Source organism: Ambystoma mexicanum, chromosome 4q (assembly GCF_040938575.1).
Source record: "Ambystoma mexicanum isolate Mex_15411 chromosome 4q, UKY_AmexF1_1, whole genome shotgun sequence".
NCBI lineage: Eukaryota > Metazoa > Chordata > Amphibia > Caudata > Ambystomatidae > Ambystoma > Ambystoma mexicanum.
In genome coordinates this window covers 233,080,860-233,108,769 of record NC_090928.1, presented here as the reverse complement: position 1 = coordinate 233,108,769, position 27,910 = coordinate 233,080,860, and the positions used below count along the sequence as shown (strand labels likewise).

The window sequence follows — 27,910 nt, the reverse complement described above, 5'->3', positions numbered from 1 at the left end:
AGATGGCGTGTCCTGCATACTGCGGGAAATCTGCCTCCTTATGTTACCTGGTAATTCATACATTGCACCTCTATCTAGAGCGGCCAGCAGCGCCCTTACAGTGCATACCATCACTTTTACATCATAAGACTATGGGCCCGATTCATGGAATAATTTGTGCTGAAAATAGAGAACTTACACACCAAACTGTGCGCAAATCCGTGTTTGTCGATCCCTGGAACCGACTGTGCAGGACTTTCTTGGGACTTGCGTGGAGTTTGCGCAGGCCCGGCATGTCTGTGCGAGTCGACAAGCTCCTTGCATGAGACTCCACGCAGAGTGTGGGCCGGGCCTGCGCTTCGACCAAAATAGGGGTCGGGACATGCAAAATGAGGAAGGACATGCGAAAATGTGTGCGTGTTGAGGGACGGTACACGGGCAAGAAATTGCACGCTCATCGCCGAGCAAATAAAACCATAGTCATGGATTTGAACTGGGAACGTCAGGTTGCAAAAAAGTACATGCAAATCCCGGAACCCATACTCCACATGATTGCAGGCGTGAACGTCGATGCTCATTCAACGTGCATAGGAACAAATGCATATAAAGCATGCAATACACATCAAACGAACGTCTACAGCCACGATGAATCCAGCAGTACTTGGAGCTATTGTCCATGGACAACGCAGGAGGAGGATGCCCACGGCCTGGATCTTCACAACACGCACTACACTTTTTGGGATGCCAGATGATCAGGTCTATGGCAGGTACAGGTCTCCCCACCATCGCCCCAATATAATCCTAGACCTTGTCAGGGAATGGGAAGCTGGCCTAACATCACCCAACATCTGCTCCCAGGCCCTTACCCCGTTAGAAAAAGTGCTGATTACACTCCCATTTCCTTGTCACTGGGTCCTTCCAGCGGACCACTGCAGTAGTTGGTGGGTTATCACAGGCCACCCAGTCACGCTTTCTAGACCATGTGCTGTCCTGCATAACAGCATGTGCATGTGTGCATAGACACATACATATCCCCCGAACACTGGCGGAAAGACAGTCATGCAGGATTTCTATGCAGGGACACGCTTCCCCTGTGTACTAGGTGCAATAGACTGCACACATGTTGCCCTACGTCCACCGCGATTGACGGAGCACATCTACCGAAACAGAAAGCACTGGCACTCCATCAACGTGCAGGTAGTGTGTGATGCCAAGGGGATCATCATGATAGTCTATGCTAATTACCCGGGTAGCACACATGACCAGTACAGCTTCTGCATGTCACCTCTGCACCAGGCCCTGGTATCTGGAAAACATGGCAATGCATGGCTAATTGGTGCCTATGAACGCTCATGCACATGCATGCATGTCACACACAGAACAATAGGCCCGCCAATAAGTGACAATGCCAACCATGTACACAGTTACAGGGGACTGTGCCTACCCGCTGACTGCCTTCATGATGACACTCATGCGGAACCCCACACCAGCTCAGGTGAGGTACAATACTGCACATGTAGCCACTCCTTTAATCTCTTCAAGAGAATACCTGCATACAATTTGCCCAGAACATCTAGCAATGAGATAGGTCGATAATTTTCCGGTCGTGTTCTGTCACTTTTTTTGAAAATTGGTATCACCACTGCTTTCTTCCATGAATTTGGTGTTTGTTTATTCTTGTTTATTCTAGTGAACAAGACATAGCACATCTTGGCCCATAGTTCTGCTGTTTGTTTTAATATTAAATTCGTCAGGCCATCTGGTCCTGGGACACAAGATGTGCTAAGGCCTTTGATTAAGGTCAATATTTCGATTTTATCAAAGTCTATTGACCATGGTATGTCATTTTGCTGTTTCTCTAGAAGAGTTTTGATGATACTATTCAAGTTGTAAATGTTTTCAAAGTGCTTAACCCACTCAGATTCGTGGATTGGATTTGATCATGCTGAATTTTGGAGGTTTTGTTCTTTGTCTACCAAGGTCCAGAAGAAATTGGTGTTCTTGTTTTCCATTACCATTAACATCTGTTCAGAGTCCTTTTGGTATAATTTCGCTTGTTGGGATTTGACCCATTGTTGGTATATTTTCTTCTGCTTTTTTTCTTGGGTCACTCGAGGTGTTTGATTCACCTTTTCTTTTTTTAGAGATCTTAGTTCTTATGCCAATTCTTTTTTCCGTTTATCTGGATTGAATTGGTGTAGCCTGGTGACTATAGGCTTCTGATTTTGAATCTTTGTTTCTCGAAATGACATCAGACATGCTTCATATTCAACATTATCATTTTGTTCTTCTTGCCATTTCTTAATTGCACTTGTTAGTTGTGGTAAAGTTTTGACAATCACAAACAATTTAATCCCTTATTTATATTCACATTATGCGACCAGATGTTTGTTTCCGTTTTGCCAGCCTGTTGCCAAATTTCTTCACGGCAGCTTAGTATGAATATTTTATGGTCGCTTTTTGCGGTGTCCAGAATGCTTAAAGATATCATTTTTCCGTAGGTTGTAGCATCTAGAAAGAAGTTGTCTAAGGTTGCTTTGGCATTGTACAAAGACCAAGTGATTGCTTTTTGTAGGTCACCTTCTACATTGCCATTTGCCATGTGTAAATTTCTTATGTGCATTTCATTTAGCCACTTCTTTGTGTGAGACTCTTTTTGGTTATTTTGATTCGATTGCCATAAAACCTCATGTGCAAAAGGACAATCTATAATCAGGTCACCACAAATAAAAAAGCTGGCGTTTGCAAATTCGGCTCTTATATATGTTCAGTAACCAGTAAAGATTTAGTATCACTAGAGTGAGTTTTTCTTTTGATGTTTGTTGGTCATCCTGAACAATTGTTATTTGTATGAGTGAAGATGGAGATATCACTCTTACAAGTTTTCCATAGAGACTATTTTTGACAATGGTGAGAAGTCCTGCCCATGGTCTCCCCATTTTGCCTTTGTGGGCTTTATTTAGATAACACGTATAGCCATCTAAAATGGGGTTTTCTTGTAGCCAGCATTCTTGAATGCAAATAAGGTCTACTGTTAGCAGTTCTTGATTAAGATTTTCAAACAAGTGTTTAAATCCTCTGGAATTCCATGAGGCTATCCGCAGAATCTTTGGTGCTCTCTGACATTCGATATAATTATGATTTGAAGATGTCAGAGTTGCTGCAAGCCTATTCTAGGACTTCTGATTCTCAGCCCTCGATTCCAATGGTGGTACTTTTGATTCATCTTCAGCTGTTTGATCATCTATTTTGCCTTTTATCCTTATGCGCAAAGCGTGCGGGCCCCACAGGAAGGTTGGAGAGAATCTGATCGGTTTGGCTCCAGCTTCATCTCCAACTTCATCTTCCAAATTATCTTGGGATAATAGTCTCTTGTTTTGTTGGAGATTTTTTCCCACAGCTGCTTTTTTCGGGGACTCTTCATCAAGACAGAGAATAGGTTTTAAGTCAAAACCCAGAGTTTGCAGCTAGTCTGTTGCTGTCAACAATAGATTTGAGATGGATCTGGGTACAAGATGTAAACAGATATAATCTGTTTCTGTTTTATTTGGAAAAGACACTATTTTTATGTCGTTTGGTAATGCTATGAAGTAATCTCATTAGATTCGACTTGTTCATTATTAGTCCTTCATTTGCTTTTAAGACTCGCTTTATTGATAGGTTATGCATCTTTACCACCTCATTTTCTGCTGGTTATCCTGAATGTTTGTATTTCCATTTTTTTTTTCATTTTGTGTCCCAAGATCAGACCTCCACATCTCTGGCCCTTTTGTCTTATTTGTTCGTTCCCGGTTTGAGTGATCGATCATTGAGTCAAGTATTTTCCTTTGATTACTTATATTTTAATTTTGTGCCTCAAACTCTCGTTTTTGCGTCAGAGTTACAAAGTGGCGTGTATTTGACTCTGGGCTGAGTACTGCTTGAGGTTCCTCCTTTGAATGCCTGCTTTTCTGGCTTTCTTTGTCGACATAACTTTCGTCTTTGTATATGGACACAGTTGATGGTTGGTCTTGATCTACTTCCGAGAGGTCCTGTTCGTTAACCGGCAGATGGATCACTTTTCGTGTAAAGTGTCTTTGACTTTCAGATTGTGTTGTAGGCAATTCCATATTTAAGTTCTTTCTATTCGTTTCATTTGCTGTTGCATCAGCACAGGTTCTCCAATTGGCTTTATATTTCGAACAAAGTTACGAGTGCCGGAATTTATGATCGTTTTTGCTTTTGGAAGATTTTTTGTTTTCCTTACTTGAGCCTCTGGAATCTTTTTTCTCGCTTCTAGCTCTTTTTCATTGTTTCCATTTTGCACTTCTGGTTCAAAGATGGAAAAAACTTCTTTATTTTTGTGTGTTGATGTTGTTCTTGTTCGATATTGATGGATGCTGCACAGGCTTCCATGATGATATTTGCGTTTGCGCAGGCATCCTTGCTTTGTGTAATAGATTGATGTTGATCCTGTTCAGCATTTGTTATTTCTGCATGTGATTCCAGAGGAGCATTTAGTGTTGAAATTTTATAACCATGGTTCAGTGCTTTTTGTTTTGTTGAATAGGAGCACTGGACAAGGAAACACCCATTGGTGCTAAAGTTTGTTGATAGTTGACAGCCTTTTCCTCTGTGGCCCTTTCTTTTTGTAGAGGTCGAGAGTTTTGGTTTGGCTCTACATTTGCACGAGTGTACTCTATAATGTGGACCGCTCCAATTGTTTGCATTTTAAGCAGCTTTACTGTGTCGCTAAAGCAGCTCAAGAAGGATCTTTTGTCGTCGCGAGCATCTTCCATCAAGTCGATGAGTGTTTTGAATATTACATTTTCAGATTCCTTCTCTCTGGCTCTCCTTTCCTTTGTTGCCTCTATATATACCTTGATGAATATGAGCTTTGATTGCATTATGGCCAATAAGGTGGTTTGATCCTTATAGTTCTCATGTAACGCTTCGTATAATTTTAAGAATGGCGCCAATTTTATGGTCATCGTAGAGCTATAATAGCTGTTTGTAGATTTGCACTTTGCTCTGAAAAGGCCTGAGTGTATTCAGCCATTATGATGTTTTGGCCACGATCATCCCTTTTCGAAGCTATGTATTTCTTATTTGCCGGTTCTAGGCCTTTGTTTACTTTGTTTGCTAGAATCCTCTTCACTTGAACTGTTGGAGCTTTCAGTTTCGACTGGGTTTCTGTGAGCTGGGCCAGCTTGGATCTTAAAGGTTTCACATTGTATATCTGGACTCGTTTGTCCTGTTTGGGGTGGCTACCTGGCTCCATGTGACTGTGTTTTGTGGCATGACTTTTCAGTATGTGCTGTAGATTTGACTTTTTTCTCCGGTGCCATTTGTAATGTGGATTTGCTCGTTTCTACTTCACTTATCACCCGTTTTACTCTTCTTGAGTGTGGGTTGGAAGTACTGGCCGGCAGATGAATCGTTGTTGGGGATTCCTCTTCTGCAGGATTGAGATCTATTGGGAGCTCTGTTGAAGACTGCTGTAATTGATTTTCCTCAGATATGGATTCTTTTGTCGTTGTCTATGCATTTGTTTTTGCTTTTGTATTTCTGCTTTTGAAGCGATTTTATTGCGCTCAATGCACTGGCCTTCTTTCTGTTCTTTCAAGATATCCGACATATTTGAGGCTATGATTGCGTCACATCGACTTGAGGCCAGCAATCGGTCATTATCTGGTATTTCATACCATACAATCTCCTTATCATGCATGATTCTAGAATTTGTCAGTTGACTTATATTTGGTTCTTTTAATTTCCTCATTTAAGTTGTTTTACGAGGTTATGGTACTTGGGAATTTTTGTTCAATTGTTGCATTGTTGTTTTTTCCAGGAAGTCACCCTGTGAATCAACATACATGGTGGAATCCAAGCTAGCTGCACCCAAATTATATTGCAGATGTGTGTTTTGTATTTTTTTTTAATTCTTCTTCACACGGTACACAAAATGCTTCACTGTTTTGCTCCTCGTCGCATTCTGTAGAGCTCCCAGCCCTCTCAGCCCGCCCCCTCAGGGCAATCCAGTGCCACGGTCTCCAGAATGCCTTGCACCCGACCAGCTCCTTGGCGAGTGATGGCTGTGACGGCTCCAAGGCCCGTGGAAACCGCAAAGGCTCCAGAGGCCGCACGCTGCCTGTAAAACTCTCTCACAAATCAGGTAAGCACATGTTTGAATGTTAATGTGGAGGGGGTCGGGTGGGGGATTCAGTGAGAAATTTGATATGAGGAGCAGTGAAGGGTACAAGAGAGGATCTGATTGTGACGTACCTTGTTCAATATTCTGATCAGTGTTGTTTTGGGCTTCTGGCGCTGAAATTGTCACTTCTGAACGAATGTCTGCAAGTTCAGGCACATTTGAAGCAAACTCGTGCATATTTGGCACTCTGTTTGAGTCCAACTCCACAAAGTCCAATGGGAGGCATTTCTCCATCATTCTGTTGTCATTGGGCTCATCATGGTCGGTGCTGTGTTGCTTCATTAGACTTCATGTTCTTGGCGCCAGGTTGTTGTTTATTATATCTGACACCCTTCGACATCTCCTCGGCAAACACTCTGCCAACACCCGCGAACGCTCTGCGTCAGAGTGTAGGTTTTATGGGGAAAGAATGAAACTGGAAAAAATTCTCCAAGCACAAGCGTGGTAAGCAGCCTCTGCTCACTGTTCCAAGGCTACCAACACTCTGCCAACATTCCGCTATGCTACCTTAATGCCAGTAAGACTGAGATCCTTCTCTTTGGGACCCCAGCTACCTCCTTTCCTGCTACTCTGGCAGCCCTCCATGGGCCCCCTCCGCTCACTCTCTTGTGAGGCCAAATACCTTGGTGTCATCTTTGACTCCTCTCTCCTCACATCACGGACCTCACCAAGAAGGCCCATGTTCATCTGCACCTCCTCAGAGGTATTCTTCCTTTCCTCACCTTCCCCCAGAAACGTAATGTATGCAGAGCTCTGGTCCTCTCTAGTTTGTTTGTTTGTTTATTTGTAATGCGCGAACATACCCTTAGGCATCAGGGCTTAACTTTTACATGAATATGCAAAGCTTAGTTACAGCAATCATAAAATATACATGAACATAAAGAAGATGTGCAAGATTATAAACATATAAACAAGTAGGCACATGTGGTTACAGTGTTTGCAGGTGGCATGAGTAGGACAGGCTTGGTACCTAAGTATATTTAAGGGCCTATGTTTTTAGCCACAGAACTACCTTGGAACGGAAGTTTTGGTAGGGCAAGTCTATTCTGAGAGTTGGGGGCAAGGAGTTCCGTAATTGGGCTGCTTTCACAGGGAAGCTGTTGCCACCTATAGCAGAGCGTTTGAAATTAGGGACAGAGAGGCAATCTTTGTAGGCTGATCTTGTGGGTCTGAGGGAGGACTATCTATGAAATCTATCGATCAAATAGGTAGGGGCAGCGTTATGAAGGTATTTGTGGGTGAGTGACGCCATTTTTAGCAGAAATTTGTCTTTGATGGAGAGTCAGTTGTTCTGTAGGCTGTAGCCTGTGATATGCTCTCTTCTGCCCAGAGCTGCTCTAAGAGCGTTATTCTGAAGAGTTTGTAGTTTTAGTGGAGGCTTTAGAGGCTCCCAGATAGAGGGCATTGCAATAGTCTAGGCAGGACAATATGAGGGCTCTAGCGAGGGTAATGCAGCTAGTGTCGGATAGGAATGGTTTGGCTGTACAGATCAATTTACACGTGTATGCCATGGAGGATGCTAGGGAGCTCACCTGTTTGTTGAAGGAGAAGATGGAGTCCAGGTTTGTTGAAGGAGAAGATGGAGTCCAGGTAAAAGCCTAGGGTTTTGACCTCTTGTCCCACTTTAATGTTGTTGCCATCAATCATGAAGGAGCAATAGGCAGGGCCCAGTTTCTTTAGACTGGTGGTAGTGCCTAGGATAATGAGTTCAGTTTTATCATCGTTCAGGCATAGTCCATGTGTGGCCATCCATGCCTGGATGATGATGTACTCTCTATTTACCAAGGCCAAATCCTTTCCATAATCTCCAGAAAGTGGAAGGAGGATCTGGGTATCATCTGTGTAGTTGGTGTAGGTGATACCGAGATGATCCAAATCATCGAAAAGGGGCTTAGTAAATATATTGTACAGTGTGGAGGAGACACGGGAGCCTTGTGGCACGCCACAGGGGATGGGTATGGTGTCTGCTGCCGCTATAGGTGAGAAGACCCTCATGGTTCTGCCATTGAGGAATGAGCTGATCCATGTGATGGCCTCAGCAGAAAAATGGGCTGATGTGTGGAGGTGTGAGCGAGTGATCGACCAGGTCGAAAGCAGCAGAGAGGTCAAGGAGGAGGAGTAAGGCGGCTTGGCCATTGTCTCTGAGCTTATCAATCTGTGCTTTTAAGTCGATGAGAGCAGTTTCCGTCCCGTGTTGAGGACGGAAGCCTGATTGTCTAGCTCCTAAAAGGTGGTGTTCTTCCAAGTACTTCTGTATTTGTACGTATGCGACCTTGTCCAAGATTTTCAGAAGGAATGGTACAGTGGTTATGGGTCTGTAGTTTGTAGGCGTGGTTGGGTCAAGTGTAGGTTTTTTTAGAAGTGGGAGTACCCAGGAATGTTTTAGATTGGTGGGGATAGAACCAGTGGAAAAGGAGGCATTGATTAGTTTTGTAATAAAAGGTGAAAGGTCACGGGTGGCATCTTTGATGAGCTGTGCCGGCACTGATCTCCCTGACAGTTGGAGGGTTTCAGGGAGAAGATGATTTTTTCCACTTCAAGTGTGGTGACGTTGGAGAAATTGAAGCGAGTGATTTCTCTTAGAGTGGGCTTCTCCGGAAGTTTAGAAGGGAAAGCGTCGTTTAAGGAGGCTTTTTTGCATGAGATTTTGTTCTGTAAGGTAGCAATCTTGTTAGCTAGGGCTTTTTGCATTTCTGAGCACCAATTCTTGTCTTTGGTGCAATTATCTGGTGGTGCTATAGGGGTTTCTACTTCTTTAAGGATGGCAAATAGTTCCTTCGTGTTTGAATTTGCTTGGGATATGCGGGAGTCAAAGGAGGAGCGTTTAGCCAAGAAGATTTCTTTTTTGTAGAGGGTGGCTAGTTTAGAAAGTTTGAGTTTGTTAGCTGCTGATGGGAATTTTTTGCATTAGGCCTCGCAGTTTCTTTTTTGCTGCCTTAAGTTTTTGAGGAATGGTGTGTACCATTTATTTAGATGCATTTTGGGTTTGCTTGGTCTAAGTTTAAGGGATGCAATAAGGTCCAGTGAGGTGGCCATGATTTTGTTATATTCTTTGACCAGAGTCTCTGGGTCCAGGTCTTCAGGGAGTGTATGGAGTGTATGGAGTGTGGGGAGTAGGTTAGGGATGAGTTTCTCGACTGTAATGCATTTCATATTTCTCGTGAGTATGGGGGGGGGCCCTAATAGTTGGTGGAGGTGGGGGTCAGATGGTGGAGAGCATGAACGAGATCAGATGGCGGTCAGTCCAGGCTAGTGGTGAGATGTTGGTGATATTCGCTAGACATTTAATAATAATAATAATAATAATAATTTAGCATTTATATAGCGCTACGAACCCTCAGGTATCTGAGCGCTGCTTATTATTACCCACGGTGTGTGGTGCTCATTTATCGACCTCGGAAGGATGAAAGGCTGAGTTTGGCCCTGCCGGGATTCGAACCTGCGTCAGCAGGCTCTGCTCAGATGTCAAAGCGAGCGCTCTACTCGCTGTGCCACTTGACCGGCTTTTGTTTGTAATCGGCCACCCAGTCTAGGCTGGACTACTGCAACAACCTCTTCCTCAATCTGCCCAATTCCTCCCTTCGCCCCTTTCAACTAATCCAGAATAGGACTGCTAGACTTATCCTTGCCCTCAAGCCCAGGGAACACATCTCTCCAGCCCCCACTGGCTCCTGGTTGCTGCAAGGATCAAGTTCGAGACCCTCTGCATCATCCACATGGCTTTCTGGGGCCTGGGCCCCCGTTATATCCAACTCTATCTCCCTAAATACCTCCCTGCTAGAGTCCTTTGGTCTTCTAGCTCCAATTCTCTGCAGATCAGACGTTTTTCCAAGCAGAGAGTGGGGCTTCGATTTCTCTCTTCCGCAGGAGCCTCCCTCTGGAATGGCCTCCCTACCCCTCTCATACTTCAGTCGGATCTGCTTAAGTTCCAGAAGCTTCTCAATACCCTCCTTTTTGCTTCTTCCTTCCCTCTCCCCCTCTCCTGCTAATGCCCCCCTCTGCCGCATTGACTGGCTGCCTGGTTCCTTCTGATTCATACAGGGCACCCGGCCCTCCTCACCCAGTCTCCCGCAGCACTTCGGTCTCCGCTGACCTCCCCGAACCGGCACTTGCCCTACCGGGCTCCCTCTCCCTCCCCTAGCCTGTCTGGGCCTGCACCCCTTTTGAGCCTATCCAGCCCCTTCCTCGCACTTACCATGTGGGCCTGCATTCCCCTGTCCTCTCTGCAGTCCCCTGCACTTGTTCACCTGGCCTCCGATTAGCACTCCCGTAGCCCAGGGGCCCTCCACCCCCTTCTTCAGCCCCCCAGCCCTTGCAAGCTCTACACTCCAACCTGCATTTCCTTTCCCTCCTTAGCTTTAGTACAATCCGCTCTGACCAGCACTCCCCTCCCCGCACTTGTTACTGCACTTGCACAATCCGAATGTCACAAGGCCTAGAAGGACTGCTTTTTTTTTATTCTCCACATCCCCCCCGACCCTCCCACCATCACACCTCCCTTCTGTCTCGTCGCGCCTTGAAACACCATTTGCTGCATAGGTGCATTATGAATACACAATAAATAAATAAAAGGGAAAACGGATGTAAAGTAAGAGACTTTCAAATTTTTGAGTGTATGCAATACCAATTTATGCAAAGCCCTGGCAGGATACTGTACCAGGTAGATACAGGATTAGATAAAGCAAACCCAAGAAGATATCGCGTTTGGAAGTGTGTGCAGAGCTCACATGAGGTTAGCCCTGAAAGGAGAGTACACCAGGCAAACTAAAGTTGCAAGTGTGTTTAAGAAAGTGCTAGCAGGAAAGTATACCAGGCAATTGCAAGTGTGTTCACATAAATTCCTGGTAGGGAAACACACCAGGCAAAAATACACTGAACTGAAGAGTGTATAAGAAATACATCACCTGAAGGGGTCCTGAGAAGGCTAAATCAGGACTAGCGAAAGGCTGTGTGAAACCAACGAGAAGAGGAGTGATAACCTGGCAGGAGAGAACACCAGGTATCTTAACAAGATAAAGAGCCAAGTTGTTTTGTATACCAGTTGTGTTGTAGATCAAGAGAAACTCCAGAAACTGATATCTTTGAATATACAACAGAGGGAAGAGTAATCCAGGGGAAGGGAACCACCCTCTGGAATAAGGGACTCTTATCGTTCTGCAGCTTTTGTGTTGTAGTTACACATTTTCCTTTTTGAGCATTTATAAACCACTCAAAGCCAAAGACATTACCCTTAGAGTTTATTTTGTTAGAATATGAGGGCCAAAATAGTACTTTGGACACAGGGCGGTTTTGCTTTGGACATTCTGACATTGACAGACCCTTAGTTTTAGGTAGGGAGACACCTCTTAGAGCAGGGACAGAGAGGCATTTCCCCACCTCCTTTTATTTTAGTAAACGTCTTTGACAAAAACCATGATTACTCATTCCTCACACTGCCCTAACAACATCACCAAGCCACGCGGAAGATTTTGCACTGTGATGGATGACCATGCGGGCATGCAAGGCAAGTTATATAGCCATTTCTGAAAGTCCCCTCATGTCTGAGCAGGCTTGTACAGCAGTCAATGGTTTCCCCTGAAAAGCATGCTATGGTATTGATTTGCATGCAGTGTCACAATCCCTTAAACAGTGCCATTCTAAGGTAACCTATGTAAATGGGGGGGTGGGGGAAATCTCTGCCATTGAGGAACCAGCCCTGTGTGTATGAGCATGTTGGCAATTGTCCTTGGCTCTGTGTGTTTTGGATGGTTTGTGGAACCTGTGAAACTCCCCTGCCCCATGATGTGCACTAAGTGGGGGGGGTGACTGGCAATCCTCCCATACCAGCACCAGGCTAATCTTTGCTAGTTTTGGGAGGTACACGGCCCCCTTGATAGCCCCACTGAAAGTTCCTAGGATTAGCCAGGCAATTTCATCACCTTTGCAATACATATATATTGAAATATAAAACCCCAAACCCCAAACATCCTTAACTTGCCGAAGGACAGTTCAAATTGCTGGTGTTGGATAATGTCACCTTGCTCTGTTTTCTGCTTGTTCAGCTCTCTACACCTCCATGTTTCATCAGTCCTAGAGGAAGCACAGCTCCCGGTTATGTCACATTAAAACCACCTTAACCCCTCCTGGTCAGCCTGGGTTGAAAGCCCAGAACGTCTGTGGTGGTTATACTCATGGGGGGGTCTTATGGATTGTGTGAACACCACTAGAGCACTGATAGACTAATTCAGAAATAGAGGCATGGGTTGATGTTTACTATTGCTGCCTGCCTTTGGGATGCTGGCATGTCATCCATTCCAAGATGGGGCTATGTATGTGTTTGGGTAATGCTCTTATACATTCCAATGTGCTTTGGATATATTTGATTATGTTTTATGTCTACTGGCTGTTTTCATTCTGGAAAATCAATACAATGCTTCAAATAATGATGTCCCAATAAAGGCAAACATCATTTTAAGGGCACATACAAGCATTTTGTACAACTTTGTTGATTCAAACTTCCTTGTTCTTACTCTAGTTTAATAGGTTTCTTGTTATTCTATTATAATAAATCAAATCTAATACTTGGAATATGATGTTATGGTCTTTGAATTCTGGAACTGGGATCATCTAAACTTGTGAAACCACTTTGATCACCTTTAAAATGTCCTTGTGGGTAACAAAACAATACCAGATCAAAATGGGCCAGCAGCAAGAACAGGATCCATGAATAGATATAGCTAGTTTAGGGTTCACTTCTCTGTTCTGATTTCTCTTGCAGTCTTTCTTCTACCTTTTGTTAGCTCAGGTACTAATGGTTGCTAGCATAAAACAAGTATAAACTTGAGTGGGGTACATTATTCTTCTTGCATGTACATTCATCTTTTTGCATACATTCTTCTTGCATGCCGACAATGATACTGGAATGTTACTGGTTTGTAAGTTTAAAAACAATTATTTGCAGGTTTTAAAAATAGTGAAATTGTCTTATTTTCTTTAACAGAAGACTGAGATGATAATCATAGCTATTAGCCCAAAATATAAACAGGATGTCGAAGGAGAAGATGCCTTGATGATGAAGGACGAACATGGTTTACACACAAAATATATTCACAGAATGGTAAGTGAAAAACGGTGGAGCTTCCTAAGTCTGAGTTCTGTATTTTAATTTTAAAATTGCAGAAGGAAAACTCCTTTCCTGTGGTTTTACTTTATCCCCTTTAGAGATGCACCGTCCCAATGTTTCATCACTCGCCACTCGCTATAAAAACAAGATAGGGGACCTCATTGCACTCGCCAAGAAAGAAAACGGTATGCAGTCTTTCCATCGAATCATTATCCATCTAAATTCATTCATTGAAATGCTTTTCCATCGAAAAGCATATTCATTGAATGAAGTTCGATGGATTTCCAACTCAAATATACCTTTAAAATAGATGTATGTTTGGGTTGGAAATTCAATGGATTGAGGAAAGGGTTACATTTTGAAAATTAGGGTTGGGGGATTAGGGAGAGGGGATCCCTGGGAGTTGCGGGGTGGGGGGTTTGGAGGGACCCCCCCCCCCATAAACACCACAAATTAGAGGAAGCTGGCCAGTGCTGAAATACTTTATAGATTTCAGAACTGGACAGTTATGCATGTTTCATAGACTTCCCATGCAAGAAATGTAAAGTGTTTATATAACAAAACCCTATTGCACTTTATGTATGGGAATTCGATTACACATCTTTCAATGGAAAGAATCTGATGGAACGAACCCTCAATGGTAAAACGTTGATGGAAAGAAATGTAACCAAAGAAAACCTTTTATTTGTATTTTATATTATTTATAAAGCTCGTATAACTAAGCACTGTGCAATAGCATAAAAACAGTACAATACCCATTGAAGAGTGATGAAAGAAATGGTTACATTAGACTGGAGAGGAAACAAGATCAGGTTTTAGGCGGAGAACAAAAAAGGGAAAGTGAAGATGAGGAGTGAATATAGAGGAATAAAGTTCAAATCTTTAGGCGCGAGGAGTGCAAAGGAGTGGAAATGAGATTGAGCGCACAGTGGTTTAGGTACAGAGAGGTGAAAGAGAGATTGTGATCGAAGAGACCGAGGGAGGAGGGTGGGGTGTGGTAGAAGGAAATAAGTGAAGATTGATAAGGTGGAGCAAGGCCATGTAGACATTTGTACATTAGACCGAGACATTGAAAGAGAAGGCTGGATTCAAAGGAAAGCCATGAAAGAGAAGTAAGAACAGAAGTGATTAAGTACTGAGATGGACGAGATAGAACAGTGCGGCCTGTGTGGTTTTACGTAGAGCGAAGAGGGGCCAGATGATATGCTGAATGGACAATCAAAAAAGAAGAACAATAAAAGAGATGAGAAAACACAAGAGCAGAGACAAGGATTTTAGCAGCAGAATTGGAGAGAACTGGTCTGATTCCCAGTAAAAGGCATTTGTCAAGAAGGCACACTATCCAGCACTATCTTCTAGCCAACATCTAGCTGACGTGATTACCTTTCCAGTCTCTCCCTGTTATCCAGCCGATGAGCCTTCTGAGACTCTGAAGAAGTCTCATTGTCCCCAAACAGTTCATTGCGCGCCCCGTCAATGTAGACAGTCTGTGAACTTTTTAAAACCCATTTCCCGTTTCCTGAGATCTTATTTGTATCTCCTCATTAATGATTGTGTGTAATCCTGATACTTCTAAACCTTTGTATTTACTGAGCTATCTCTAGGTCCTTGTGATCCTATGCTTTCCGACTCTTCAGATGTTGCTTCTTCTAGACTTTGCCCCTGTTCTCTGACCTCAGTGGGCTCACAGCTCACTGAAGTAGCAGCTGTTGTCCTCGTAGCCCTCATTATTGTTATGCTTCATTGCTCTACGGGGGCTGGTTTAACCCTTGTGTAAGCATGTGACCACAGAAAATCCCAAGTGCTCAGGCCTTAATATTGTGATATTGTAATTCTAGTACCAAAAATTGTAATTTGAATATATGTTAGGAATATGATAGAATGATAATAGGTTATCATAAAGATGTACCTCGTAGCAGTCTCTGAATCAGACAGACACCTCAGAGGGTCTGTCACAGCTCATGTTAAAGTGCATTTAACACAATGTTTCGTAAATATGTATAAATAGACTCGGTGAATGCAAGTGTGTCTTTATAGTTATGCTTTCTTACTAGAATAATTAGGGAACCAGATTCCGGTGTTTAATTGTTGAATATGTAATGGTTGTGCCGCTTAAAGATGGCCCATCCCTCAATACTGTGTGGGGAAGGCTCAAGCCAGGGCGCCTATCTCCAACAGTGTTGCAGATGGAACATTCTGAACGGGTTGACCGAAAGAGTTCCTGAGGATGAGGGGAGTTGTCAGTTGGAGAGGAAGCAGCGGACATGGACAGCATTGCCCAGAGAAGCCCTCTGAGGCCTGGAACCCTCTCCAAGGACTCCCAAAACGAGATCAGAGCAGTTTGACAACCAGCCCTCTCAAGATAGTCTTGCGGGTTGCCTATTTGGTCAATTTTCAGGGTTTTGAGATTCTTCTCTCTGAGTGAAATTCTCTTTTTTCAGCAGTCCAGCTGGTGAGCCATCTGTGAGACTGTGAGGAGAATGGCACCAGACTAAAGATACTAGTCATGTCGGTACTGGAGAGGCAAAGTTCTGCTGAGTGGTTCCACAGAGCCAATTGAAGTTTGTGACGCCCAGCCAAATGGCAGTCTGCTTGCTGCAAAAGGCAGAGCTCCCTGGGTGCCTGTCTGAGGTGATCTTGGAGGACTGGTTACCCTGAGGCACCGAAGCCGAGAAAAATTGCCAGAAGGAGTGCCTGGGTTCACATGTTAAAACTTCTAACTTTAATTAAGGTGATCATTAATGTTCTTCAGACTAACCTTTTTTTGGAAGGCCATCACTAACACTGGAACCTACAGCTGCAAGTCTGTTTTGGATTTTTGGTCATTGATTTTATAGGTCTCCTATATCGTCATTAAGACAAAGCGAGTGATTGGCCATCCAGGTCTGTATGGTGTCGTAGATAGTTCCCAGTGAGTTGGAGTCAGTGATGTAGTCTCCTGTAATGGGTAGAAGGATCTGAGCATCATCTGCATAGTTTGTGTGTGTGATTCTCTGAGAATCAAGTAGGTCGAAGAGGGGCTTAATGAAAATGTTGTACAAAGTCGGTGAGACACAAGATTATTGCAGTAGACTACAGGTGACTGGTGCTGTTGTGGCTGCGCCTAGCAGGTGAGAATACTCTATGGATCTGTTAGAAAAGGAGCAGATCCAGGCAGTGGCTTTGTCAGAGAAGTGGGCAGCAGAGGTTAAATAATGACACCGGATTTGGTGGTCCACCAGAGCAAAGGCAGCGGAGAGGTCAAGCAGTAAGAGGAAAGCGAGCTTGCCGGCATCCTTGAATTCATTCATTTGATTCTTAAAGTCAAGAAGTGCCTTTTTAGTGCCAAAGCCAGGCCGAAACCCGGATTGACCTAGGCCTAAAAGAACATTGGACTCAAGGTGGTGTTGAATTTGAAGGTATATTGCTCCGTCCAGAATTTTGAGGAGGAACCGTACTGTGGTGATCGGTCAGTAATTAGTAGGGATGTTAGAATCTAGGGTTGGCTTTTTCAGTAACGGTAGGACCCACATGTGTTTTAAGTTAATTGGTTCTGAGCAGGAGGCAAAAGAAGAGTTGATGAGCGATGTTATGAAAGGTGCCAGCGCTTCTGCACTGTCTTTAATAGCTGTGGCAGGGCAGGTGTCGCCTTGGCATCTAGTGGGTTTAAGACCTTTCCTGATTTTTGTTACCTCAATTGCTGTGACAGGTTTAAAATCAAAAGGGTGGATGCAGTGAGTGTGTTTTAAGTAGAGAATGGGAGGAGTGGGGGTGGCACAGTGTTTTTCTTTAGTGCAATCTTTTTTGGAGGGTTTTTATTTTCTGAAGTAGCGCATTTTGTATGTTGGTGCACCAGATGAAGTCTTTGTGACAGTCATCTATAGGAGGGACTGGTGTCTCCAGTTCAGAGTATGGCAAAAAGCTCCTGGGTGCTGGAATGGTCTTTACTAATTTGGTCATTGTATCTGAGAGTATGGCTAGCTTGTAGTCTTTAGAGAGGGTAGAGAATAGGATTTTGTTTGAGATTGTAGGGTCGTTTTTCCAGGTAGTTTCGGCTGCTCTTTTGTTCAGACTAATTACTTTTAGTTCAGGGGTAAACCAAGTGTTAAGGTGGGCGATCGGTTTAGCTTTGTGTTTCCCCAATGGGGCCACTGAGTCGATAGCATTTAGCATGGCCTGATGATAGGTGTGTACCATCTTGGATGGGTCCATAGAGTGGTCTTGGTGGTCAGTAAGGGCATTCCATAATGGCAGGATACTGGCGGTTGTGATATTTCTGATATTTCTAGTTAGGGTGGCAGGTGCAGGCTTAAGCAAGACAGGGGTTTGGTTGCAGATTGGTATATTAAAGGTGATATTATGATCTGACCAGGGGCAGGGTTTGTTGGATAGAATAGTAATGTTACAGTTTAGGTCTGCTAACCAGTCTAAGGTAGAGTCTTTTTTATGGGTAGGGCTAGTGATGCGTTGCTTGAAACCAAGGGTGTCCAGATCGTTGGCTAGTGCGAGAGCATTGTGGTTGGGGTTGTCATTAAGGCCTAGATTCACATCTCTCATGAGGATGGTTCTAGTTGTTGGTTTGGCTTCAGAAGAGAGGAGATGAATAATATCCTCAAAGAATAGGGTAGGGGCTGGTGGTCTGCAGATCACGTGTAAGTTGAGGGTAGAAGAGTGCGTGGGTGACCATTTGACGGACAGAAGATCACCTAATGGGAAGTCTTCAGTATTGAATTCTCTACAGCCTAAGGAGTCTAGCGATTATGGCAACCCCTCCTCCTCAGGAGTCAAGCCTATCTTTGCCCAAGATGGTGTAATTCGGTGGCATTGCCAGGGATAGGGCAGTTCCTGAGGCTGTATGCACCAGGATTCAGTAATAGCCAGTAGGTCCAGCTGGCTGGTCTTGATCAGGACACAGATGTCCAGCGCATGTGCTGAGGGACCTGGAAACCAAACTTGGAAACCAAAGGACAAAATTGGTGAGGCCATCTGAATAGTGTAGAGAGAAAAAATAAATTAATCAACTACAGAACCTTAAAGAATGAACATCATACAACAAATATTGGAACTCAGAGGCAGAGCCTTTCCATGAAACAGAAAAAGAACAATGTTGTAAATAGGATGAGAATTATAATAGACCAAAACAAGAAACCCAAAGTGAAGATAAAAAAACATAAGGGTAAGGTGACCAACATTATCAAAGGCAGCAGAAAGCTCTAAAAAAGAAGCTGAATATAACAGCTTAAGTTGATGGGCATTAAAACATAGAACTAGAGACCGCAAGAAGAGAAGTTACGAGTAGGTAAATTAAATTGATAGGGTAAGAGATCTACTGGGCAATAGTTGGAAAGATTAGATATATCAGGATTAGACATTTTAAGTAAAGAAATAGAGTGCCTACTTAAAGATCGAAGCAACGTAACCTGCCGGAAGGGAAATATTAAACCGAGAATGTTATCTTAGTGTTAGATGTTGCTAGTGATACAAAGTATATTCCCAAAGAATACAACATATGCAACACATATGCTTCCTATCAAAAAGAAAAACAACGATCATTTACTTAGTGAAATACTCTAACTAACCTATTTGCCTCACTCTTTACCTTACACCAACTTTAACATTCAGCCTTTCACCACAAAATTCTTTACTTTCTTTCTTCTTAGCCCCCCAACCCTTTAGTATGTTCCACTTCCTGATTTTTTAGTAACACTACTCATGTGCTCTGGTGAGTTGGATGAATTTACCATCCTTTGTTATGAGGGGGCCGAGGCACAGGGGACTGGGATGTCCTGGCCGCTACTGGATGTGCCTCACAGGTGGTGAATTATTCAGGATTCCCTTGGCTCGCCCTCCCCTCAGATGCAGTATTGCCTTAATTCATCCCACTCTATCATTGAACAAAAGGGGGCCCTGGGGCTAAGTTTCAACATGTCTCAGATTGGTCGGAAGAATTACAAATGATTTCTAGACTGTAATATGAGAATAACATTAAAAGGCCAAAGTGTGAGTGGCGTTCACATCTAACTACAGCCCTTTAAAAGACTTTTATGCTGAAGGAAAGATGAACCTATGAGAGTTTGCGGACCACCAAGCGTGGACAGAAGTTACTCGACAAGAACACCAGTAAAGCAATGTACCTTCAGGATCGATATGGGAACAAGGAGCAGACCATTCACATTTGGGTGAAACGGCAAACAGCGCTTGTTGTTAGAAAACCAAATACTCCAAAGCCGCCAACACCAGTTTAATGCTACATGCATATTTCTGCATGCCCTTGCATGCCGTGGTTTCAGAGTTTGCTCCAAGTGATAGAGCCTGTTGGGTAACAAGCCAAGTAACTCCCAGTTATTTCATCCCCTTTGTCAGAAACCTGAAGGTGTCTCACCCCTTAGTCCCTGGGGACCTGTCATCCAGGTGGCCAGGACACGGCCATCGCTTTTGGATACAGTTCCTGGGGGTGGACCAGTGCGGGGTGATCACCTGGATGAGGGGTCTTTGGGGAGTGGGACACTGGATGGTGAGACGCGGTATCCCCTTCCCTGTAACACCTTTTCCACATCCTGCCAAGTAGGATACTTAGGAACTCAACCTCCACCCCTTCTTTCCCGACACAAATACTTTCTCGCGGACAGCTCACCGTGAGCGAAAATAGACTAACACCAGAGCTGTATACCTGACATGTCCCAATACAAGGGTCATGCAATTGTTGATCATTACACACACCTGACTGCCATCACACTTACCCACACGGACAAAAGGAGGAGCACAAAAGCACACTCTGAGCAAGGCAAAGCCCACGAGGAAGCAGCAGTTCCAAGATGGCAGTTTAATACGAGGAGAAATATGGGGAGACCAGAGAGGGTTGCAAGGAGGGAAGTGCCCTTGACCTTTTCAGACGGTTACTTTTGTGAACCTTGGAAAATAAGAAACCGCGGACTAAAGCTGAAGAAACCTGCATTGTGTGTCGGGGGTACCCTGGGCTCTCCCGCTTCGTTAACCAAGGCGGGGAGAAAGTTTTCAGCAGTGGTACTGTCCTTGGCACCTACAACAAAGCAGCGTCAGTAAAGACCGCACAGGTGGTGAGTTGGAGAGACTGATACCAGACGAGCCTGTGTTAGAACCAAGGTTGCAAGCGGCAACATTGTATGAAGAAATCTAAAGAGAACAGTGTGTGAAAAGTGTGTAACAAGCGACACAACTATAATTGAAAACCAGAGGAGTGATTTGTATTTATTTAGTATTTATATAGCTCCTTAATACAAAGTGCTTTTACATAGCATATTTATCAAACAGTGCAATCAAACAAGTGAAATTTGTCATGAGTTGCACAAAATCAGTCTTGCTGGGACAGATGTAGCTTCAACACTTTACGAAATGGGGAATAGGAAGTGATAGAACAGATGTAAAGAGGAAGAAGATTCCAGTGTAAAGGAGCAAGATGTGTAAGTGTACGAAAACGTGATTGTGCACAAGGAGGAGCTGGAACTGTCAGTCAAAACTGAGTATTAGAGCGGAGAGAACGAGAGGGAGTGTAGAACGAGACTAATGAGTAAAGATAGTCGGGAATTAGGCCATAGAGAGATTTGAAAATTAGGGAAAGAAAATTGAACTTAAGTTGTGCGTGAAAGGAAAGCCAACCCAAGGTGTGGAGAACAAGAGATATAGATTCATGTGGGGTCAAGCGAAAGAGTACCCTAATTGCAGCATTAAAGATGGATTTTAGAGGAAGAAGGTGAGATACCGGAAGATCAAAAAGCATGGTACGGCCATAAGGGGCTTGAAAAGATGAGATGATAGGAGTGGTTTAGTTGAGTCGAAATTAGAAATAAGCGAACTTTTTTGATGTTAAATAAATGATACCAACAATCTCGAGAGGAAATGGATATATGATGTTTCAAAGATAAGGCAGAATCAAAATAGAGCCCCAAATTACGAGCAGTGGATGTAAAGAAGAGCTGAGAGGGAGGAAATTAAATACAAGGAGGAGGAATAGGAGAAGGGATAGTAGTAGAGGGAAAAAAGAGTAATTCAGTTTTTGCAGTATTGAGAGTAAGATAATGTGTAGCCATCCATGATTTGATGGCCATGATTTGATTGAACTTTGGAGACCAAGAAAGATACCTTGGAGTGGTCCGGCGCCACATGGCGGCTCATTCGAAGGTCTCTGTTAGCTTGCCAACTGTGGAAAGGGAATTTTGAGATCTAAGTGATCATGCAATGAGTCAAGCTAAACCCTGTGCACACGTGAAAGTCTTCAATAGTTTAATGCGAACTGAAATTGTTCCGAGCCCGGCCGAGGGAGACTAATTATGTAAGAGGATGGATCTGAACTCGGCTGAGGGGGTTCCAGGGTGAACCGTGAGTGACCCAACAGAGAATATTCTCTGAACATTGTAAAAAGGGGGATCTGAGCCTAGAAGGGGGGGGATCTACAGTAACAATCGTGATATAAAAGGGATCTGAGGACGGCTGAGGGGAATCCAGGGTGAATCACATGAATTGAGTACTTAAAAGATGAAAGGAACTTTGTGTTTTGTTTTGGTACATCAGGCCCTCTGAATCAAGAGACTTTGATAAGTAAAGAGACTAGGGCACAGAAAGCCCTGATGCTGGTAATGGAATTGTATCCTTGTGCCAAAGAAGCCAGAGTGTGTGCTTTGCTTGAGTGAACCGCGTTGCTGAAAACGTGGGGAAGGGAGGCCAATGGCCTGAACATCCTGACATATCATTTTGTGATCACCTCTTTCTTTTTCATGACCACTATCCCACACTATTTGTATTTAGCAGCAAGGATTGGCAATAGTTTTTTTTTTTTAGTATAGGTCCTTTTACTTTGATGAAACTCCACTAGGACTGCATTATTATTTGATGGTCTTAGCAGGCTCCCATCTGTAGATTTAGGATTGGCTAGGCGTTCATCACATCCTCGTTGAAGTTCAATAAACAACCTTGAACTGTGATCACTTGTGTTTGTCTTACTTTTAATACCATGCCTTCCTTACACCTGTGATTGGACAATTTTAGAGATCTAAGCTTACTTCCTTTGTCTCCAGTTTCCCAACAAGTACATGTTCATAGAATACCACTTACCGCGAATTAGAATGTGCTTCTTGCATGTGTTTTGGGACAATTCAATTATTGTTTGCATGGTCATGTACATTTTTATGAAACTCTCATGCTCATATGTTTAAGGTACAAGCAATGGTTCAGCGCTGACAACGGTGTGCATTGTCTGCTTCCCTTTTAATTGGTGGATCTGTATTTTCATGTGGTACTTTCCAGGACTGGATCTTATCTAACTTTAGAATTTGTTTTTAAATGCTTTAGATTGCTTATATGATATTTGTCTGTGGATGTCTCTGGTGAGTACTATATGTTGCTTGGCTTCCCACAGGTTCATACTTTTTTCTTATGATGTTGTTAATGCTAGCTTAACTTTTACTTTTGAGTATTTTCTTCGAAATGCTTAGTTTTGTTTTCACTGACTGTGGGGGTTATTGTTTGACATCTAGTATCTCTTAGCTTTGCTTCGCTTCTGCTCGGTTTCAAAATGTTTTAACTGTTATATTTCTGAGCTATATTTGGCTGTAGTAGTTAACCATGTTTTCCACTTTTCTTCTACAAAAGTCTAGGACAGAATTATGACTTTATCTGGATGAAGTTCTCTATACGAATCTGCCCACATACCTGACACTGACAAAGAGGGGATAAGGAAATTTAAAGAGGATAGAATGAGGATGATGTGTCACTTCAGTGTGAGATCAGAGAAAAGGAAAGGGAAGCTTTGCAGCTGTATTGGGAATGGTTGTGATGTTCCTGTTAGGTAGGTGCAGCTTGGAAGTGAGAAGAGGTGAGACTCTTGCTGCTGGTGAGTGTTATGCAAGTCTGAGTTTGCAAGAGCAATAAAACCCGGATGAAAGGCATGGGGTCTGGGGTCTGAAAGAAGCAGTCAGGCCTATATTATGGGGAAAGGGAAAGAGAAAATGCTGCACAATGGGGTTGAAATGGAACGAGTTATCAAGTTGTGAGAGGAGAAGGACTGAAAAGATGGGAAGGAGAAAGCAATGAAAAGGGGGAAGGTGCCTTTGTTGTGTAAGTAGATACAGGATGGAAAGATGAGTAGGGCAAAAAGATCAGGGTTGTGGGGCGATATAATGTGGCATTTATATAGCGCTACGAACCCTCAGGTATCTGAGCGCTGCTTATTATTACCCACGGTGTGTGGTGGTCATTTATCGACCTCGGAAGGAAGTTTGGCCCTGCAGGCTGTGCACGGATAGCGCTCTACTCGCTGTGCCACTTGACCGGCAACAAACTGGTAAACAAACTGGTAAAAGGTGGTTTTTAGATAAAAAGATGAGCCATGCAAAAGGATAACATGTGTGGACTAGGGAGGGGTTTGGATGGAAAGGTGAGTAGGTTAGAAAGCAAAAGGTGTAGTCTAGCGAGGGCGTTGGATGGAAAGACAAATAGTATTAAAAGGCAAAAGGTGGGGGGGCCTAAGGAGGGGGTTAAATGGATAGCTGGCGATATGAGTGTGTAAAGATGGCAAATGCTGGGAATCGATGGTGACTGCTTCTGCATGGTAGATGGTCCTTGGATTGTGAGAGGTTTAAGCAAATGAGTGGTGCCACTTGTCCTCTCACAGTCGCACCCAACACGCTACATCCGTGTGATATTGCTCTGCTTTGAGCTTTTAGTAGTTTGGTGACACGTGGTCAAAAGAGAGGTGCAAGACCTTTTGTCCTGAACTTTCAGTTCCCCTTTCCTTCCAGTCTACTCAAATTGTTAAATACTTGGCAATTGTCCTACTTCCTATAGCACTGCATTCATATTTTTGGAAGCCAACCCACAACTCCTATCCGCTTGCATAGAACAAGTAGATGTTTGATGATTGACTGATTCGTGGGGGCCTTTTTAGTCATGTTAGAATTTGTTTGTATTGTCTTTTGGTGATGATTGGGTTGTCTGTGATCCTGTTGTGGCAGGCATGGGACTTTTAAGAATTGTTCTAATGCTCAATTCTCTGTCTGCTCCTAGGGTGGACTGTACAGCAGTATGCCTGGGATTTTAAATACTAGGTATACATCAAGCTGGCTGCGAGGGGGGTCGAATTACCAAATCTATTGTAGAGGAATTAGGAGATTGCCATGCCCTCAGTTTGATGCCATATTGTTATTATATAGCAGTAGAGTTAACCTGGTGAAATCAGGAAATTGGAGATTTCTCAAAGATGCTCCATACCTCCAGTGAATACGAGAAGAGGAGTTCTCTGTAAATTTGAGATTCTTATTTTCTCCACTGAAAAGCTATGTGAGTCGCTCTGCCTTGATAATGCACTTTTGGTATAGGTACTTTCGCCTGCCTGCAATAATGTAACATTCAATGTTCCTTTTTCTGGGGCAGTTCGAGGCTGTTAACTCTGCTCATTTTATGGTTTTAGATGCAGATTGAGTTCATAAACCAAGGAAGCATGAACTTCAGATTTATTCCTGTTCTGTTGCCGAATGCCACCAAGGTGAGTAAGCGCTTGAATGGAAAGGACAATTCAATCATTTATATTTGTGTTTCATCTCGGTATATTGCATGCTTCCCTTTGATTTATTTTCCAAACTAAAAGTGAGGATTGCTAATCAGTTATCGGGTTCCTGCAGAAGGAGCACTGCATTTTGTGTGTACAGTGAGAAGAAATTATATTTACATATTCAAATAAATGTGAAAACATCTAGTGTAGACCTTTGTCAAGATACATGGATGCGTTTCTCAAATTTTTTTTTTTCCGATTGGAGGCTGTTATTTATATATGTTTATAATATAAAACCTCCACGCATATGGTGAGACATGGAGAAAAAGTCTGTTTAAATGTTTTTTTTTTTATTGTGCTTGATATCATTTGCACACAAGAACACGGATTACCATTTTCTAAACAATAAGAAAACAGTCCCTACAGTGGATACAGCCTCTCGGACCCAACCTAAACCAGCAAACCAGACCTCCATTTGGAGCTAATCAAATAGCCATGGGGACTACCATCCCTTTTCCAACAGAAACCCTGCCAGATCTTTTCCCTAGTGGGACTGCATTTGCTCCCGAGAGTGAGGGATGCTGGCGAATAGTTCCAATGCGGGGAGCCTCATTTGGGTGGGGAAAGACACTGATTTTGATCATGCTGCATGGTGACGAGCACCGCCGCGTTGCAATCCCCAATATTCCGTTGACTACTCCTTTGCCCCACAGTTCAATGCAAATGGAGTCGAAGGAGCTCCCCCATTGTAATGAATCCTTGTGCAGCATGTGATGTCATCACGAATTAGGGAACGGCATCCGCACACCGCTAAGGGCCAGTGAGTAAATTTATTTATTAGTGAGTCCCGGGATTCGTGCTGGCCATGGGTGCCCTTGGGGACTGTCTGCAAGAAAATCTCGTGGATTCATACTCTTTTGCATGGCAGCGTTAGAATTTTGAGTCACCATGGCTGATATTGTTAGGAACCGGTGCAGATTCTATAGTACCTACCCTCTTTGCCTTTGTTGTCGCACCAGTCCGTGGTTCTCGACCCCCGGCCATCTTGCTTATGCACTAGCCAAGTAATCCTACAAACGCACCTCCATCCCAGTCTTGCACGTTAGAAGTGTGCCTTTGTTTCATCTGCCTGCCTGCTGTATTAAAATCTGCCACTTTCATTAATATTGGAAGGCATTCAGTGTTTTCTTTCATTCATTTTATGTGGGGGTCATCACTGAAGATGGTCAGCAGTTTTCTCAACATCATCATAATCCCTAAGGTTTTCATGTTCTGTCTTCTTTCTGAAAAGTTTCATTTTGAGAAGGAAATCAGTGGCATCACCTTGCCCATAGGGTTGTTACCCTTCTCCAAGGTGGTAGCATAGAACAGAGATTGCCTATTACCGCTTTCACTTTCTACAACTTTACCCATTTGGGCACCACCTTTGTGTACTCTATTCATGTATCTATGGATTTCTAGGTCTCTCCCAGCTTTCCCACCACTTGGGCAGGTTCTTTGCCCCTTTGGGCAGCACACACTTCCCTTCACTTACCAGCTCAATGGGCTCTAGGTCTCGCCCACCTTACCCACCCATCTGGGCACCTTCTCCACCCCTCTGCGTCTTCCCCTGTAGCCTTCTTTTTCAATTTCAACCTCTTTGGCCACCACTCTCCCGCTCCTTTTTGTCTTGCTCCATCTCTCTTGGGTCCATGCTCTGGTCTCTTGATTCTCTCCTCCAGCTCCCAGATTGAGATATTGCTCAATCACCTGCACTCTTCTCCATCCTTCTTGACATTAAAGCGCTTCTCCATCCTCCAACTCCTACCCCAAACATCCACACGGCCAGAATGATTTAATGGTAAGTTATAGTTCTTTTGCCCCACCTTCCAGCCTCACTGGTGAATGAGTGCTCTAGTTTATCTGGGATTGGGGATTGGCTGCAGTGGTCGAAGGGCATAAAAAGAAGTAGTGGAACTATGTTCCCTGCTGGCATGCCCCACTACCTCAGTGCCACACCCTCTCCCACGCACAATACAACCCCCCCAAACAAATGCGCCTGCTGTTTAAGGGAATGTTCAGTGCAGCGCACTGAAGTGCAAGGTTCAACTGCTTCCTGCACTTTTATTTTAAATCGAAACCATTCTGGAACGGTTTCTTTTTAAAATAAAAGTATAGCAACAGTAAAACATATAGCAGCAGCGCTCCCAACTGCTCCTGCCGACATTGGGATTTGCTCATCCTTCCCCACTTCCTCTGGCCACCACACCTTGGCCCTGCCTTCCAGCCTATTTTGGTTATGGGAACTCTGGTGTAGGGATTGGCTGGTGGGCTCGACATCTGAGGATGCCTACCAGTTCTGATGTAGGACTTGGGCTGGCTAGTCTCCCCTCTTGGGCGTTCCTCTCTCTGGCTGCTACGTCCTGTGTGGGATGGAAGGAGGCAGTGAGGGAGGGAGGGAAAGAGGAAGGGAAGGAGGGAGAAAGGGTGTTAAAATCGAAGGAATGGGGAGAAAGGTTGGTGGGAAGTAGTTGATGCATGGGATGGGATGGATGACATGTCTTCCCTGTCCTAAACCAGGTTCACTCTAGATTTGTGTATATATATATATATATCTTCTCCCCCCCCCCCCCCCTGCAAGGGCCACTGTTTTTCAATTCACTTAAAGGGAAAGAAGTGTCCGCCAAAAGACTAGGCCTAATTGGTGGTGATCGGGGGATCCTCTGCATTCCACCCCTGGGCCCATCATCTACTTGATTGGGTAGGTCACCCAGCCAACCTTGTCCACCCCACTGGAAGTCCCTGGAGCAAGGCAGTTTATATTTCTTCGATTAAATAACAGATTGTGTCTATTTACTGCTTTGTGAAAAATTGTGATTTGAACTTGACAGTTTATTACTTACTTACTTTAATGCCTGGGTAATGTGTTCGCCTGTCTCAAATTTAAGATTTGTTGGGCCGCAGACCCTTTAAAACATAGACAGAAGACCCAAATACAAGGCATTTGTATAATCCTGGCTGCACGTAACACTGGCAGGGTTAGGATCACTACACTCTACCTATTCTATCCCTTGAATTTACTTGCAATTGCTGAATTTATAATTGGCTTCTCCAGCATGGTGTCTGGCATGGATTCACATGCTCATGTATATTCTCCATC

At 43.7% G+C, this 27,910-nt stretch overlaps 1 protein-coding gene across 2 annotated transcripts in view; it reads left to right on the top strand.

Moving 5' to 3' along the window:
• TRAF3IP2 (TRAF3 interacting protein 2) overlaps positions 1-27,910 on the top strand; it is a 436,145-nt gene that overhangs the window by 397,612 nt on the left and 10,623 nt on the right. For both annotated transcript variants that reach the window (XM_069607776.1, XM_069607777.1), the window contains exons 7-8: positions 13,149-13,265; positions 24,691-24,765. In XM_069607776.1, coding sequence (XP_069463877.1) covers positions 13,149-13,265; positions 24,691-24,765 — 192 coding nt within the window. The remainder of the gene's footprint in view (positions 1-13,148; positions 13,266-24,690; positions 24,766-27,910) is intronic.